At 33.4% G+C, this 19375-nt stretch overlaps 1 protein-coding gene across 2 annotated transcripts in view; it reads left to right on the top strand.

Moving 5' to 3' along the window:
- The window catches only part of LOC145247920 (uncharacterized), a 111157-nt gene that overhangs the window by 83745 nt on the left and 8037 nt on the right, over positions 1–19375 (top strand). For both annotated transcript variants that reach the window (XM_080109557.1, XM_080109556.1), the window contains one exon: positions 16540–16616. In XM_080109557.1, coding sequence (XP_079965683.1) covers positions 16540–16616 — 77 coding nt within the window. The remainder of the gene's footprint in view (positions 1–16539; positions 16617–19375) is intronic.

Below are 19375 nucleotides of genomic sequence, written 5' to 3'. Positions count from 1 at the left end.
AAATATTTCTTACTAGTTCATTGCTTGTGTATAGAAACAATTATTTAAAACTCACCACCACTGCAAAAAAAAAAAAACACGCCAAAATTATATGGTCCCCCGACTGATTTTAGCTATTTTCCCCATTTAAACCCCTGGCCTGATGTAAAACATCAGAGTAAAACAGCCGAATGACACCGTTTCATGACAAACAATGCATTAATTTGAATTCTGTACCCCTATTTAGAAACAAGTGTGAATTTTTGGAGAAAAATTAAAAATTAGCTCCAAAAGAGGTGTTTTTTACTCCTAAAACACTCCGAGACTCAAGCCCCACAATTTTCCCAGGGTAAAATATTACGTTTCCAGATGTATATTTATATGGTCTTGCTTTTGGGTAATTTTCAGCAAAATCTAATGGTCGGAAAAGATTCTATTGTGAGAACAGCTACCAAGATAAGAGCAATAGTCCAAACAATCTAATTAATACCAATCCTCATTTAAAAAAAATTTAAAACAATTTATCTAACCTGAATGCATCAAATTTATAGAAAGTTTATTCAAATGAAAAAGAAATAAATTTGAAAACTTTAGAAAACCAAGTAATGCTGATAATTTTTGTTATTAAATGAAAAAAAAAAAATGATTTGTCGGATTGACGCATTAATTCTTATTTCAATCACATAAATTCTTTAGAGTGTAATAATTTTGGCATTTCTTCCAAACAAATTATCTCAACTTAAACCATGTTTGTATAATAATAAAAATGATAACTCAAAAAGTGTAAGTTATAGCGGCTATGGCACTTATCTATGACATAGACCAAGATACACAGTTGACAGACTATGATTAATTCTCAAGGCCAAATGTTTAAGAAAAAAAGGCCAAATTAAAAAAACAAGCCACACTTTTTGTGGTAAACAGACAATTGGTGTTTCTATATTATTTGAGTGAATGAAATATGTAATTTCATGGAAAGCAAATGGTATCTACATAATTGTCATGGCAAAAATACTAACATATCCAAAAATTCCAGAAAAGCAAATTAATTATTAATAAAAAAGAAACTTATGAAATTGGTGTTTATGAGCGAAATGTGACAAAAATAACATGTACTTTTGCATTTACTGACCCGTGCTGAAATAATAATGTTAATATTTAGAAACCTATCATTTAGGGGAGGGTATTTTGTAACTATTCTGTACTATACTTTCACCTAACAATTTAATAAGAATGATATCGTAATGTTGCTTTAATTCAAAAAATGTATTTTTTCAATAAATGTTTTTACAATTATATCTGGAGACATTTTTATACAATAACTTTTGCTTTTCAAGTATTTTGGTGTTATTTATTTTGTTTATTTATTTACCCAAAAGAACGACCACATGAATATTTGTCTGAAATATTTGACCTTGGGAAAATTCTGGTTGCATCCCCCAGGGGGTCAAAAGCGGTCAAAATCACCAAAAGTAGCACTTTTGGTACATCAGATATTTTTCGGCCATTAGATTTTGCTGAAAATTACCCAAAAGCAAAACCACATGGATATTCATCTGGAAATGTAATATTTGATCCTGGAAAAATTCTGGTTTCGTCCCCAAGGAGTAAAAAGGAGTAAAAAAAAAAAAAATCAAAATGAAAAATTCTGTTTTTTTTCTTTCTTTGTCTCAGATAAAACTTTTAAGTTACTTTCCTTTGATTGTTATATTTTTATTTTTTTAAATATTGTTCCTATTTCCTGGGTAATTTTCATCAAAATCTAATAGTCAAAAAATATTCGACGTACCAAAAAGTGCTATTTTTGGTGATTTTGACCGCTTTTGACCCCCTGAGGATGCAACCAGAATTTTCCCAGGGTCAAATATTTCAGATGTATATCATGTGGTCTTGCTTTTGGGTAATTTTCAGCAAAATTTAATGACTGGAAAAGATTCTATGTCCCGAAAAGTGTTATCTTTGCGATTTTGGACTAAAAAAACAAAAACATTTTTGACTGCTTTTGACCTCCTGAGGACGAAACCAGAATTTTTTCAGGATAAAATATTATGTTTCCAGATCTTTATATCGATATGTTCTTGCTTTTAAGTAAATTTCAGCGAAATAAAATGTTCAGAAAATATTCTATGTACCAAAAAGTGCTATTTTTGGCCATTTTGACCACTTTTGACCGCCTGGGGATGCAACCAGAATTTTCCGAGGGTCAAATATTGTACATTCCTGATGTACATCCACATGGTCTTGCTTTTGGATAATTTTCAGCAAAATCTAATGGTTGGAAAATAGTTTATGTTCCGAAATGGGAATTTTCGTTCTTAGTCAATAAAAAAGATCAACATTTAAATGTATTTGTAATTAGCAAAATAATTAATACTTATAGTTAAAAATTGATTAATACTATTGTGTTCCATCATTAAATGTTTGAAATAATTGATATGACATACAATGTAATAACAAAAAACAAATAAAAATGTTTTCTTCCCCATTCTTAATGTTAATTCTGTGAATTGGAACAAATACATTGAAGACATTGATAAAGCTGCTGCAGAGAAGATGGGCTCTCTCTAACATGCTAGAAAACTACTCACACCTGACAGTATCCTGTATCTCTACAAAACTACCATTTGCTCATACGTGGAGTATTGTTGCTACATCTGGGCTGGTGTATCCGTCACTAGTCTCCCCCTCTTAGACAGAATACAAAAAAAAAAAGTTTCCAACCTAATAGGTCCCACATTATCAACCAATCTTCAACCCTTGTACATTGTCTCAATGTTGCATCCATGTGTCTGTTTTACAAGTATTTTAGTGAAATTTACTTTAACAAACTTGTAGCACTTGTGCCCCCCCCCCTCAATACAATTATCCCTGAATAATCTGATAAGTAGCACAATTCCACCTCTTCACTGTAGAGATCCCTAGATGCCGGAAAGCCTTCTGGTCTTCTTCCCATGTTAGATTTTGGAATTCCCTCTCAGTCTCCTACTTCCCTGACTGTACTAACATACAGAAATTTAAATGTAATGTCAACAAACATTTTTCTGCCCAATTCTCTACACAGTATCCCTGTAGACGTGAATTCAAATAGTAACCCTTTCTGTTCAAGTGGTAATATGCCTTGTTTGGGGTGAATAAGAGTAAAAAAAAAAAAATCTTGTCGTTAGGCGTTCTTGGTGTAGGTCAATGGTTGTAACATTGGACTAAGCATCCTACCAATCATGGTTTCCATAACTGAAGGAAAGGAAGAACTTGGGAATGATTCAAAGTCAGTATTTTGAAGAATTACTTGTAATTCCACATTGACTGGCAGACAGGAAGTGGTTGGTAGATTAAGAAGTGAAAGCTGTCTGTGGCCAATGATAAATGATGGTGTTAATACATTTGACCTTTTTACCAATCTTTTCGTTTGAACCACGTTAACCTCTCCGTCAGTTCTATCATAGAATAATTGTAAAACCTTTTCCCTTTTTTTAATCTAAATATTTTTAAATTAAATATTCACTTATCTAAAAAAGAAGAACTGTCAGAAGACTGTCAGTTACAATCGATTATGAGAGCACTTTTATCCATTACACCACAGGTCTATATTGAAGGTTCAATCCTCGGTATGGGCAATTATAAGAATGCAATTAAGAATTACTTTAATACTTCTACCTGGTTGTAGCTAGTGGAATGAGAACAAACTACCCTTATGGATTAAATAAAGTTTTCCATTTGAAGTTTGACATAGAGATTCCTGAATTTGGCAAGATGCACCTGAAGAAAGTTGGAGGTTACATAAGTTGGAACGTTGCGAGAATAACATTCAAGATGAGAACAGTAGTGTGAATAATCACATAATCCACATCTAAAAAAATCCAAAGCATAAATATGATAGATTGATTGTTTATGTTAATGTTTTGGGGATTTAGCAGAGAAACTAACAAATGATTACATGAATAAATCAAATATACAATAAATAAATGTTACCGTAGCCAATAAAAGTTATTTTTTTACTTATATGGCTGTATTTTTTTTAAAAGTAATTTTTAATGCTCTTTATTTGATCTGAAATAGTCAGTTTTTACGAGAAGATCTAAAACAATATGGCGACATCATCTTCTTGGGAAGTAAGCTTTGTTTTGACGGTTGCCACGAGCCCCCCCCCCCCTTAAAAATGTAAACAGAATGTTTTTGGAATGTTAAACTGTACAAGTGCTAAAATGGAAAATACCCTCCCCCCCCCTCGAAAAATATTAAAATATAATGTTTATAAACATTCTTAAATCTTTCTTTACGATGACGAACTCTATCAAAATGTAAATACAGAATTTGTTTGGAATGTTAAGGTGCACAAGTGCCAAAATTAATTTTGCCCCGTATCCTCCCTCCTTCAAGGAACATGGAAACCATGAATTGCAAAATAAGGTTTCCTTCCTAACAAGATGCTGCCATATTGTTTCAGATCTGCTCGTAAAAACTGAATATTTGAGATCAAATAAAGAGCATTAGAAACTACTTTAAAAACACCAAAAAAAATTAGCCAGGTTGGTGTAAAAGTAATTTTTATTAGTTACGGTAACATTTAATTATTGTATATTTGAATTTGTTACCTTTTTTTTTTGTTTCTTAGCTTCTCTGCTAAATCACCAATGTTTTTTTTTTGTACGGAATAGTCATTTTGTAAAAAAATAAACTAGTAATTAATAACAAATATAATGTGATATATAAGAAAAGGAATTGCCATCTATTTTCTGTTCTTTTTGATGTATAAAATATATGTAGGCTTCAGAGTAGAGTGCAACTGGTAATATGAAACCTGGTACAAACTCCTGCATAGTTGAGTGATTGGGTGCTAAACTGTTTCATTTACCGTGTCTAATCTGTGCAGACGGTAGCTAGATAGACATTCAGCAGATTGTAAAATAAAGTGTTCTAAAAGGTCGATGAATCCTTTTAGGGTCAATGGCCACTTAACACAAAAAATAATGCTGCTACTTCAATGGCTTTGTTCAGATCATGTTATTAATGTCTTCTTTCCGTATAGTGTGAAAGAACCACACAAACTAATGCGATATTATTGCATTCTGAAGCCTAGTTTTGCTGGTTTGTAGCGGCGTGAAATAGAAATCAGTAGAGTGAAAAGTTAGATATATGTTTTATGTCGTGGCCAGAAAAAATAAAAGATCAGTTCTTGAGGAAGCCTCTTGTTTTGATCAGCCAACATAACTAACTTTCACTTCAGATCTAAAGCAGAAAACATATCCTATCTGATGCTAAGATTGTTGGAACAATTTTATTTTAAAAAGTTTGATTCTTGGCCAAAATTTACATTATTTTAAAATACAAAAAAAAAAAAAAGAAGAATTTGTATGATGTATGTACTCATGACAAAATGAAAATGTCACATTCTAAAAATTACGTAAATTGATCAAGTAGTTTCATTTTATAAAGAAAATCATTTTAAAGCAATTAATAAGAAATTGGTAGGGATTATAATATAAATTTGCATTATTTACTCTATTGTAGTTCTGTGAGATATAACTCCTCTTCCATTGAACTGATTAGATATCTGCAGTATTTGAATAGCTATTTGTAATTCCCTTGCTTTCCCCAATATTGTTAACTAAATATTTATCCATACCTTGCTGTTCTCATGTTCTGGTTTCAAACCATTATTTCTATACAGCATTATATGTGTGTGTGTGTGTGTGTGTAAATAGGTTTCTTCAATTATATTTCACCCTTTATTTCTACCAATTCTTTAACTTATGAAGCTCAATGTAATTGCAAAGCATATAACAAATAAATGACAAAAGTCTATTTTCCAAATTTCAAAATGTTGACCATCTTCCTGTTTATTTCTTTAAGTTGACATGCACAATTCTTGGCAGCACCTGTCTCGTAGCGCAACATCATTCATTTAATTATTATATCAATCAATGAATTTATTTTGAACTTAACTCATCAGAAGAAAATGCACCTATCAATTTTTTAAGAGAAAATGAAAGCATTTGGTGATCTTGCTCACTTTTATATCCCGATACAGAGATGACTTAATGATGTCTAGAACGCTTATTCTAATTTTCATCAAAATCCATTGCATGATTTTGATTCTAGAAAAGTTTAAAATTAAAATTTAATTTTTATTAAAAAAGGTCCTAATTATAAATTGAAATCGTAATCGTATTTAATTTCTGTCTAATGACTGTGGATAAAAATTCAATTCAAATCGAATATCATCGAATTTTCAAATGGAAGTTGTGCTCCTAAAAACCGCTTTAAATACTCCAAGGAAACTGACATTTGGCAAAGATTTATTAATCAATGTCTAATACTAATATCTAATATAGTAATAATATCTAATAATAATCTCTAATAATGTTAAAATTGAACCAAAGTTGAAAATATCTAAATTTTCAAAAAGGACTTCCCCCCATTTTTACCCCCTTTCCATAAAACTAAATTAAACTAAATATAGCCCTAAAAATAGGCCCCCTTATGCCTGGCAGCTGGGTTCCAACAAATCATAATGATTGGTTAATTAGTTTAAGAGTAAAGATGTATATAAAATGTACACATAATTAACTGTATATAAATAGAGTTATGTGTATTAACTAGAGTATTCGAGAAGAAATATATAAAATGTCCGAGTTGTTGTTAATCAATCAGAAATCCTATAGACATAGACAATACTTTACCTATACAAAAGTTTTCTCTTTGTGTCGAGGTAAAAATCAATGTTTGGACAAATTTCAAAAGCTGAAAACAACGATGGGAACTTAATTCTTTGCATTTGTAGAGTTTAAAAAGCGGACATTTTATAGCTTTAATCATTTTGATCTTTGACTTTGTGCTTAAAAAAAACTTTATATATTTTTTTCTGAAATATTTAAATTTTGTATGGGCAGCATATTGTATTGTGACTCAGAATACTTTATTTTTGGCAATTTATCTCATAAGAGTTGTTTTTTTCTAGTTTTTTAATCTTGGTTTTATTCTAAAAATCAGAAATTCCTTAAGGTTTTGACAATATCAAGCAGACTATTTTTATAATCCCAACTTTTATAAAGAACTAGTATACTTACCTTGTATTATCAAGGTTTTAAATACGTTGAACATAAATTAATTTTGTAAATATCTTTGATATGTGTGTGTGTGTGTGTGTGTGTGTGTGTATATATATGTGTGTGTGTGTGTGTGTGTATATATATGTGTGTGTGTTTGTGTATATTTGTGTGTGTATATGTATGTGCATATATATTTATATATATGTATGTAGTGTGTGTCTGCACACACACACACACACACACACACACACACACACACACACACACACACATATTTAAAAACTGTTAGAAAACCGAGTAATGCTGTATATAATTTTTTCTTAAATGAAAAGTAATTTTTAATTCGTCTATTTATTTTTTTCTGAGACTTTTGGTGCCATCCACTCTAATCAGAGAAGAAGACTTTAATTTTGTTTTTGATTTTTTTTCTTTTTTCCCTATTTTGTTAAGTCAAGGGGTGGGGGTGGGGGCTCCTAGAAGAGAAAAGTTGTACGTCCGACCTCGTTGACGATTGTTTTTAAGTTAGATATGCTATGTAATTCGTGGGAAAATTTAATCGAAGGAGTTAGTCACATCTTTTGAAAGCATTATTTGGTAAAGTTAAATTTGAACATTTTTAGAAAACCAAGTAATGTGTATAAATTTTTATTGAATGAAAAAAGTCTGTTAATTATTAATTTTTTTCCTTATAATATTATACAGCATTATATGATTTTCTAAAATTCCCAGAAAGAATTTAATAAATAATTAACAAAGTGAGTTTTCTTTGAATAAAAAATAGTACGACATTACTCGATTTTATAAAATTGCCAAGTTTAACCTTACCAAATAATGTTGAAAGATGTGACTAACTCCTCCTATATATATATGTATATATATATATATATTTTAAAAATAATAAGCGGAAGTTTCTCGAGAGCTCTTTCGGCTATCATCTCATCAGGAAAAAATCGATAGTGAACAAAATAATATTGTGTCGAAAATAAAGAGTTCTAATGGGGAACTTATTAAATGTGCCAAAAGTACGGGGACACTAAAATAAATTTATTAACGTTTAAAAAAAAAAAAAAACGAGTAAAATATTACGAGGGAGGAAAAAAAAAAAAAAACGAGAGAAAAGATTCAAAGTTCCCCAAAGAGAAACAATGCGTTGGATGTTTCCTTTTGCCGGCACAAAGAAGGTTGACAAACCGCAATAAAGACAGACTCCAAAATCTTTAAATGGTTTTTGGAGTCCGCTCTATGTAGCACCTCGAACCATTCTATTTTATATCTATCGGCACAGCACATGTTGAGACATGTGCATGCAAATATTATGTTTTTTCTAAACAGTTAACTTCTTCTAAGTAAAAAAAAATTCTCTATCTATATAAAAGCCAAGTACGTCCAAGGATGGAATACTGTTGCCATATCTGGGCAGGAGCTGCTAAAAACAGCCTATCCTGCCTTGACAGAGTACAAAATAGACTTCGTGGCTTAGTGGGGGATGCCCTTTTCTCTACCCTGCAACCTCTTTCCCACAGAAGAGACGTTGCGAGCCTATCCTTGTTTTATCGTTATTTACATGGCAGGTGCTCGTCTGAACTCCAATCTCTAGTCCCCCTTCGCCAATCTTTCACGAAAAACACCCGTCTAGCTGAATCCACTGTGAAAAATTTCCCCCACTCTTTATCTGCGCCTAAATCAAAATGTGGATTCCATGAACAAAGCTTCTTTCTTAGAACTGCATGCCTGTGGAACTCTGTTTCGTCTGCCTACTTCCCACCGGACTACAACTTGGATGTCTTCAAGTCCAACATTAACAAATTCCTAATGAACCGCCCCCTTAAGTAAACACTTCATCAAATCTCCACACTAACGTAATGTACTTGCAATAACCCTTATCCCTGAGTGTCTTCCGGGCCTTGATAAGTGGTGATCACTGTGTAAAAAAAAAAAAATACTGTAGCTGAGATCGAAACCAAAATCTAAAGACAGTGAATCAAGTCTGATAACTATTAAGCCAGCTGGACATGATCTTTAAAAAGTGTTTTCAAACCTACTTATTCTTAACATAATGCGAACGATCCACACATGTGCAATTGTGAAACAGTTGACAAACAGATAAAAATCTGATGACCCTCAAGTACTAATTTGTCAATTTTGACCCCTTAGCAGCCCTTTTTTTCCGGATGAAAACTGATTAAAAAATTTTACACATGTCTGATTATCCTATATACCAAATCTGTAAATAAAAAATTTGCTGAGTATATAGGTTAAGAAGTGTCCTCACACACACACACACACACACACACACACACACACACACACACACACACACACACACACACACACACACATTCTCACTTTTATAGATATAATAGAATAGATATATATGTATGTATATATATTATAATATTGGGATAGCAATTATTGCTTATTCTGCAATATGAAAGTATGATTTATCGACTTGATATCTCAAGGATGTTCCACAAATAAAACCACAACTGAAACATGTTCTGAATGTGTAGCCATGCTATGTTTGTAGAAATAAAACTTCACCAGATGGGTGATCATTTGGGAATTCTAGGTGCTGTATGTGCTCTCTGCTTATCTCGGCATTTTTTTCCAGTCGTCCTGTACTTAACTTGTCACTGGTATTTAACAATGTCGTCTCAGAAGAGGTGTGGTTGGAGATTGCGCACCTCTTGCCACAAAAATTTCATGCGCAAGCAACCCTTCATGGGTATCCATAATCTGTCCAAGACTGAAGGAACCTGCTATATATATTTATATATATATATATATATATACTAGCATGGGTTCCCGGCGTTGCCCGGGTACTTGGAGGTATATTTTGAGCAAAAAAACAAAACAAAAAAACAATCAATTTTTTTAACTTTGACCCCTATTATGACCCCTTAACATTTATTGTTTTGGGCTCAAATCAAGTTATTCAGTTAGATCCATGTCCAAGGAACCAATATCTAAAATATCAAGTGTTTAGATCCAAAATTGTCGAAGGAGTTTAGTAGAGTTCTCAAAGGTCAAATCGTTGAACTTTGACCCCTTAATAGCGAAATTTCTGGCCGAAACCCGATCACATCGATTTTCCCAAATCTCAGTACCCTGTATATCAAAGATTTATAATAGTTCTAGAGGCTAGATTTATAGTACTTCTAGAAGCTAAACTTATAGTACTTCTAGAAGCTAGATTTACAGTATTTCTAAAGACTAAATTTATAGTATTTCCAGAAGCTAGATTTATAGTATTTCTATAGGTTAGTTTTATAGTAGGCTAGATTTATAGTACTTCTAGAGACTAGATTTATAATATTTCTAGAGACTAAATTTATAATATTTTTAGAGGGTAGATTTATAGTACTTCATGCATAGACTTTATTGAGATATAGGATATTGGCAGGTATGAGAAGTTTTCTCACTCAATCAAAGTTGGTCCTACCTTATTTGCAGCAGACTTGGTAACATCTTCTATGTACTTTTTTCAATTAACTTTGCCTGTGAATGTTAAGTTGAGAAGTTTGAATGTTGACCTCTCAAGAAGGGTGTTATAAGCCATGGCAATTGGTGGTTGGAAAGGGCTTTGTCTTAGTAGCATTAAATGTGACCATGTGTGTATGAGGATTGAGGACATGTGTTGCATCAAGAGAAATAATACGAAAATGATAGGATGGTTGTGCAATGTAAGTCTTAAAGATAGTCTTGGATCAAATGATCACAGAGGTAGATTAAATCTGGACAGTATTGGGAGGTCTATGCAGAACAGAAGACTTCAGTAGTATGGCCACATTGAAAGAATGGATGAGAGTTCTCGGGTTAGTAGATGTAGATCAGTTGAGGTAGAAAGGTCAGTTGAAGAGGGAAAACAAGGAAAACATGCGTGGAAGTGATAAAGCTAAACTTGACAGAAAGAGGGATTAAACATGCTCATAGCTAGGCTAGTTTGGAAGTCAATTGTAAAAGCTACCCAACACATGCTAGCATTTAAGATGTGAAGAAGATGAAGTTATTATTGTTGTTAGTGGTGGTGGTGGTGGTGGTGATGATGATGATGATTCTCTAGTGGATAAAAATGCATAAGTAAAATCATATGGAAAGTAAAGGATACAAGAAAACAAAAGGGATTCATGCAGTCTTGGAATTTCTTAGACAGTCACTTTGGGTTTGCTTGAATGTGTAACATAAGAGTCTTGCTGCTACACAAGTGACCTTATTAAAGTCACCCTCTCTAGTGCTTGACAACAGTGGACAGCAATTCGATATAACCATCTGAATTGGGTCTCAATCCCTTTTCAAAGGTATGCAGCGGCATGATTTGTCCTTTGCTAGAATTGCACCCAAAGATCATCACAGTTTGAGAGAAATTGAAGTGCAACTTTACTTTAATGTATCATCCGACCCAATCATGTATCTTTCAAACAAAGGCATTTCAGGGAAAAACATTACGTACATACATGTCATGTCGTAATTAGTATAAATTTTTAAAAATTCTGAAAAATGGTCTCGTACAAGATGTGCTAGAGCTAAATTTTGGAAAAAAAGTGTGTAGAATTATTAAAAAGAAGCAAGGTGGCCGATCTGGAAGAGTGTCATCAGTAGAATGAAGTTATCTCCCCCTGATTTTAAACTTCTAAAGGATTAATTTATAGTGAAATAGCAACTTTGAAAATTTCTGTTTTTACTTATTTCTACTGGACCATTTTTCGTAATTTTTGGAATTTATACTAATTTCGGCATTACATGTAAGTACGGAATTATGTTTTTCTCTGAAATGCATTTTTTTAAGACATACTATCATAAAGTTGCACCGGAGTTAGCTTTTCATGACTTCTGCGTGTTGTACAACTGGTTCCAAAAAGGACTGGGTTTTTGATCTTGTTGAGGAGTTTCTTGATTTTTTGTAATGCTATATATTAGGGATCCTATGTCAATAACGATTAAGTTAGCTAGTGTGAAATTTGACAAGGACATGATAACCCAAATCTGTAAAACAGAATCGTTCCCAAGGTTGAATGAGTGATGAGTGATGTAAAGTTGAAACAGGGAGTAACAGGTTAAATGGCAGACAAAACAGGAGTTGAACGATGATGAATGACGTCACTTTTTTTGAGCGGAGAGAAAACTAAGCTTTTCAAATCAGTCTCTCCATGGAAGCCATGCGAATGAGACACAGCAAATAATGTCGAATAATCCAAGCAGAATGTTACCTCAATCACTGTTTTGTCTGCATCACTCATTTTTGTAAGTTAGAAAGTAAAGTTAAGAAGTAAACAGTTAGCTCAGATAACATTAGTCTTTCTTTCCTTGCATCTATTCTCTCTAAATAAAACCTTGAATAAAACTCAGCAAACGTCTCCTTGTGTTCTTTTTCTTCATGAAAATTAGCTTATTTCTATAGCACTCACTAGACAAAACTAGCAATCGTGAAGAGAATAAAAAGATCCCATATAAACACAGCTCCAACGTATTCAATAGGTACTGAGTTTCAGCTAACATTTCTGAATTTTGCATAATTCATCACGCACCAATAATACAAGGACAAAAAGCTATCTACTGCACTTTACTACTATTAAATACTTTGAATCGTTCTGAAATGAAAGAATGTAAAAAAAATGGTAAAATTGGTCTCAAACATTTTAACTTCATATAAAGTTAAGTATGTTTACATATTTTTAGTTACAACAATGCAAACTCCATATTGTTTATTATACTGTGCTAAAATACAAAATATAGTGATGAATTAAAATGCTTCAAAAGTACTGATCCAAAACTTGATTCACGATAACATCAGCATCTTCTAGCAGTTTAGGTTATGTTGTCAGAAAAGCAGTCAGAAAATGTTGACATGATTAGATAATCAGCAGACAACAAATTTTAATGAAATTTTTTTAATTTTTTTTTTTTATTCAATTTTCACCCCAAACAAGGCACAGTGCCACTTTGAAGCAGGGGGCTACTATTAGGGACTTAATTAGCGGGGTCATTATGAAGGGAGAAGAGTAGAAAGATGTTTGTTAACATTACACTTGAACTTCTGCATATCATTGCAGTTGGGAAAGCAGAATCCCGGAAGGGAGTTCCAAAGACCCGCAGTTCTGGGGAAGAAACTGTTGGAGTAAAAGGCTTTCTTGCACCTAGGGATCTCTACTGTAAAGGGATGAGACTTAGTAGCTTGTCGGGTTTGTCGGGGGTAGTTACGTCGGGGAGGTACAAGTGTTTGCAGTTCGTCAGAGCATTCACCATTAATGTATTTGTAGAACAGGCAGAGGGATGCAACATCTCGTCGATGGGACAGAGGTTGAAGCCTAGATGACAGTTCAGGACCTATCAGGTTGGCGACTCTCTTTTGAACCCTGTCCAGGAGCGAGAGACAAGCAGCAGATGCACCAGCCCAGATGTAACAACAGTACTCCATATATGGGCGAATGGTTGCCTTATAGAGGTATAGGATACTGTCAGGCGTAAGTAATTTTCTAGCACGGTAGAGGGAGCCAACTTTCCTTGCAGCAGCCTTGGCGATGCTCTCAATGTATCTATTCCAGTTCATATTCCCTGTAAACGTTAGGCCGAGGAGTTTAAAAGAAGTACTTTCAGGCAATGTGTTCTTGGCCATTGCTATTGGTGGTAGAGAAGGTTTCTTGTAGTTATTGAAGGAAACAAGCTTAGTCTTAGCAGCATTGAATGTGACCAACCATTTTTATCCCCATTCCACTATGGATTGGAGGTCATCCTCTAGTGTTTCTGCCATTTCCTTGGATATGTGTTCATTTGTTTTCCCCTCATATCTGTTATAGAGAGTGGTGTCATCGGCAAATATACCCATCTCCGAAACAATTTTATCAGGGAGGTCGTTTATGAATATCAGGAATAATAGAGGTCCAAGGATAGACCCCTGAGGTACTCCCGCATTTATGTCATATTGTTTGGATGTACGTCTGTCGAATAGATTCATTGCAACAAAAAAAAAAAAAATTTAAAAGTGACAATGAATTACAACATGCTTTGCGAAATTATTAAGCGTCCTAGAAGTGAAATCTCTTTCTTCGGCCTTGATAAGCGATGCCTCCCTCCCCCAGGAAATAGAAAAGAGATTTATAACATGAATAAAAAAAATGTAAAAAATGTGAAACTCTGTACAAGCTAAAAGAAAGAAGTACAATCACGGATAAATATGCATGGAGGTGCACAAGCAGAAATTATAGAACATGGTCGTACATACAAACCGATGCCTTTTTTTTAAGTTCTAAAATGGCCAGATGTCAATTAATTAAAAGTCATTAAAAAATGAAAAAAAAAAACTTTTAAAAGTGAACTTAATATAATTTTCTTGAAAATAAAAATACAGTTAAACTTACAATAAGTCTTACCTTCTTGTACTAAAGTTTTGTTTTCAGCATTTTTAATTCATCATCTGAGAGTGAGTGTTCACAGAATTTTTTCCCATAGCTTACTGTAAATTTTTGGAAAATGTCGATGCTACAGTGGGTCATGTCCTGGATCAGTGTTGCTTCAAATTATCTATGACGTTGAAATTTTTTTTTTTTTTTTTTTTTTAATTTTCTTTCATTTCTTTCTTACTACAATAAAAGCTAAGTAAACTGTTGCGTCCACAAATGACCTTGACCAATTTCAATGATTACATCCTCATAAAATGTTTTTATTTATCCTAATGGAGATTTTATTACTACTATCATATCGATTTCTACAACGGACACTCAAACATCTGCTTCTATATATATAAATACTAGTGTAACCCAACCTGGGATCCTTCAATGTAAACATAGCCTTTGATGTACCACTTGGGCACTTACGTCCTGGTAGCTACACTTTTAACGCTGTCTAGTGGTAGACCTTTCAAGGGTGACTAGACTCTCATGGGTCACTGGAAAATACCGCTTCGATGCTTGGAACGCACAAAACATGTCTATGTCTGTGTGGCAACACTTTGGCTGACCGTGCGTCACTTCAGCGTTGTGCTGAGTTCTCTTCTCACAATGGCTTGGTCTGTATCTTCACTGTCTGGACATCAGGGTAAACTTGAAATCAACTGCACCTTCAATTTGACATGCAATCAACAAAGAAAAACCAGTGATCATTTTTCTTATGAATAAAGAAATAATTATTCACTGAAAGTTACAAAACTCTGATAGTTCATAAGTTCTGACTCTAAATACAAATGCTCTGGGGACTGTTGGCTTCCATTAGTAAAGTTGCGCTTGTCTCTTCTTAGTGTAGATTCAGAGGCTTAGAATGCGGTGAGACTTAAGTCAGGGTTTTCTCTCTGACTGATGTGAAAACCTCAGGCAGTTGGCAGAATGGTTTCTCTCTGACTGGTGTGAAAACCTCAGGTAGTTGACAGAATGTGTCTTAAGTCAGGAGTTTCTCTCTGACTGGTATGAAAACTCCAGGTAGTTGGCAGAGTGTGCCTTAAGTCAGAGGTTTCTCTTTGATGAGTGTAAAAACCCCAGGCAGTTGGCAGAATGTGTCCTCGAGGCTATTTTTTTCTTTCATTATATTGAGAATCAGGTGGGCTTAACCTCGCCTCTGATTTCCAGAATTTCCTTTCACAATTCTCAGAAAATCAATCTCAAGCAATTTTTGAATTCTTAATTCTAAAAGAATTCTCCTCTTCTTTTTCTTTAAATATTTATCTCTGACCACCACTCCCAGCAGGAGAGTCCATTGCCTTAACCCTCTATTGGGTCTCTACCTTTCACCATCACTCACATGGGAGGTTCCCTTCTTCTAGCTTCATTTGCATAACCAAGGGTTTTTTCCAAGTGCCATTTCGTATGAGTAAAAAAATAAATAATTTGGTTATCTTTTTGGAGTGATCAAATTCCCTGATAATAATTAATAGCCGCTTTAATTTGTATCCACCATCCTGTTTTTCCTTATTCAAAGAAATTCATAATATCTGGCCTATATTTAGAGTGACCCAATAATAAATTTTGACCACCCAGAATTTGGTTAACTGCTTTTCTTAACAAAGGTAGCTTTTTCAGATGAACTTGTTAAATCACCAAAAGGCGCCATTTCTGATATTTTTTCGAGATATCTTTATATTCCAAACATCAGTGTTTTCAGCTAGTGTTTTTTTAATGGCTGTTTATGCCAACACAAATTATCATGAAAGAAAACAGATTTCTTCTTTATCAATATCCACAAATGTAAAAGTTTAAATGTAATGTGAACAGACAATTTGCTACTCAATTCCCCACAGTTCCTTATTACACATGATCCCAAATGTCTAAGTGGCAGTATGCCTAATTTGAGGTACCCCCCCCCAAAAAAAAACATAGTAATAAAACTATATACAATGAATCTTTTACAAAAACTAAATAATATTTATAAAGATTTTTTGCTTTCTTCTTATGGGGAAAATAACTTGTAGATCAATTTGGATGATTTGGGGTGCCAATGCCCTCCAGAGAACGTTTATATGTGCTAGTATTTAATAACAGAAAATGTTGAAATATATTTTTTTCTCTGTTTACCCTTTTCTTTTCAGATTCTGTTATGATCAATTTTACCAAAAGCCTCTGGATGTTGGCCAAGTAACCAGCACCTCTAAACACAGGATCAGAGGTATAATTTGCTAGATATATTTTATTTATGTAAAACAAACAAAAAAAAACAATAACAGCAAAAAATTATAAAAAGTCTAAATAAAATCCTCCAACCAGGCCCTTCGGGGTCTGGGCAACAAGTGTCAAGCAAAGACCATATATGGGGGTAACCCCACATATAAGTTATTGGTCAATGTGGGGGCGGCCCTTCATACCAATTGTCACTATCCAGCTCCCCTACTCCCCGGGGAGTTGGTCCCCATTTCCCCTTCACTCTCCACATTAAAAAACGGCCTTGTGCCTAATTTGCTCAGTGGGGAAGCAAATAAATACATTACTTCTAAGGAATTATGTTTTACTTTACATCAAGGGAGGTAAATCTTTTCATCCATGACCCCATTTGTTTTTTAGTTGGTCTTTGGTACAAATTTCCATATAAGTTGGTAGAACTATCAGGTTGACAAAAAAGTTCTTGCGGTTTTTAACCATTAAATTCAGATGAACATATTTTGGCTCAAACAAAAATTTATTGATAAATATCACCAGAATCAACACACTTTTGCCAACGCAAAGCAACTTTATTAATGGCAGTAACATAAAAATCTTGTATTCTGGTGGTGATGAAATCGATGAAGTCGTTTTTGATATCGCTTAGGTTTTTGCAGTATTTCTTATGCAGGAGGTTGTTGAGATGCTTGAAAAAGTGGTAGTTGGTAGGTAAGAGGTCTCGAGAGTATGATGGATGAAACAGTTTCGTAGCCTTATTTGTTCAACTTTTGCAGGGTTACTTTAGCAATGTGCAGTCGGGCATTGTCGTGGAGGAGAATTTGGCCTTTTCTGTTGACTAATGCTGGGTGTTGTTGTTGAAGTTTCTGATGCATTTCATCCATTTATTGATAATATTTTTCTGCCGTAATGGTTTCGCCTACATTAAAAAAACTGTAATGCATGAGACCGGTCACAGGCCACCAAACAGTCAGCATGACCTTCTTTTAGTGCAACTCTGGAAGTGTCGTGGAGCTTTGTCGGCATCTAACCATTGAACTGTGCCGGTTGTCGTAAAGAACCCACTTCAGGTTTTACTTTCATGTGGCTTTGAGTGGCGAATATGTGCTCTCGGTGTAAGATGAAAGATGCATTTAAAAATAGATATCACAAACTAGCATAGTTTAATGTATGAAAATGGGTAAATATCAATTGAAACTTGAAATATCTTCTGTATATATGGGTTATTTCAATAAAATTTGGATATCCAATATATGCTAGCATGCAAAGCAGATATTAAACCAAATGATGATGATGGTGATGATGGACCTCCTTATGATTACAGATTGTTAACCATTTAGTTGTTTTTCATTTTTTTATCCACCTCACACAAATCAAATTGTAACTGTGGTACTGTGACAGAAATGAGACTTTTTAGGGGAACAGAGCAGCCTTGTGGGGAGCTAGACAGCGAAATATTTTCTCATATTACATTAAAATTTTGGAATATTTGTAGGGTCAGGGAAGCATAACAGGGAAGGAACTCCAATGCAGGCGGTCCAAGGAAAAAATGTAATAATGATGTCAACATTTTCTTAAATAAAATTGAAATTATTATTATTTTTTTTTTTCAATTTTAATCGACATGTTATTTAAAATTAATGATTTTCGTCATGATACCCAGGTATAACCTTCTCCTTTGTGAGGATAGTGTAGTATATGTTAGTCCATTCTGTATTTATAATATCATCCTCCCAGGGATTCTTTATTTATTTTATTTTTTTCTATATTGGTGGGTTGGAAGGGGAGGGAAGCAAAAATAATAAACAAGTATAGGCCAAAATCTATTTGACACAAGTCCATTCCAATAAAGCACCAACTACTCTCTGCACGAGATTGACTAAAAGTCGCCTTTTGTGCTGGTTTGTTTAATTTATAGAAACTTGTAAAGTTTCATGTTGAAAAGACATTTTGAAACTTATAGAAAAAGAAAAAAAGCCATAAAGGGAAATAACTTTTAATTCAAATGCAAGGGAGATAACTTTCAATAGTGTTACAACACTGGCAATAAAAATAATTTAATAACATAAACATAATAAAGAAAATAAATTAAAAAAATTGAGATGCCTTATTAAGGAGGCTTTGCAAAACAATGTTTATTTTTTTCTTTTAATAGAAAAACGTTTTAATAAATGATAAAAAAAAGCTTTTTTTTTTAATTTTTACAGTAAAAATAGTAGGAATTTGCATTTTTTACTCCACATGTTTATTTAGTCTTAAACAAAAAATCCCTATCTACATTCTTTGTATTATTTCTATTATTCGGGCTACTATTCTCATTCTGGTTGTTAGATATTTTCCAACCTGGGAATCTTTATGTTGAACTCGAGAATCTATATTGAATTTCAAACTCTTTATTAAATCCAGCGGTAGATTGTTCCTGTTCTGTCTGTCATTTCATAATTTTATTTTATTCCTGGTGAATATTGATTGCAGTGAGAATTTTATCTTTGACCCCCACCCCCACAAACTCCCGAAAAATGTCTTTTATTTTTAAATTGATTGTTACTGAGCAACTTCATCTGTTTTGTCATGGGTTCAGTATAGACAATTCTGGCATGAATTTTAGGAGCTTTAAATCTTATCTTGTTTTCGATGTGTATTAAAACACAAATCCATTGAGTTATGCACATATATAGTTAAGAGTTTCTAGTATTTTTTCCTTGTTGTATAGTTTAATTTACTTTTGTAATTGTGAATTTTCCAGCAGCAAATTGGTTTATGCAAGTGCTA

The sequence above is a fragment of the Euprymna scolopes genome, chromosome 26, assembly GCF_053919585.1.
Source record: "Euprymna scolopes isolate OS-2025 chromosome 26, ASM5391958v1, whole genome shotgun sequence".
Classification (NCBI taxonomy): Eukaryota; Metazoa; Mollusca; class Cephalopoda; order Sepiida; family Sepiolidae; genus Euprymna; species Euprymna scolopes.
Note: the sequence above shows the minus strand (reverse complement) of the source record. Positions and strands in the feature narration are given on the sequence as shown.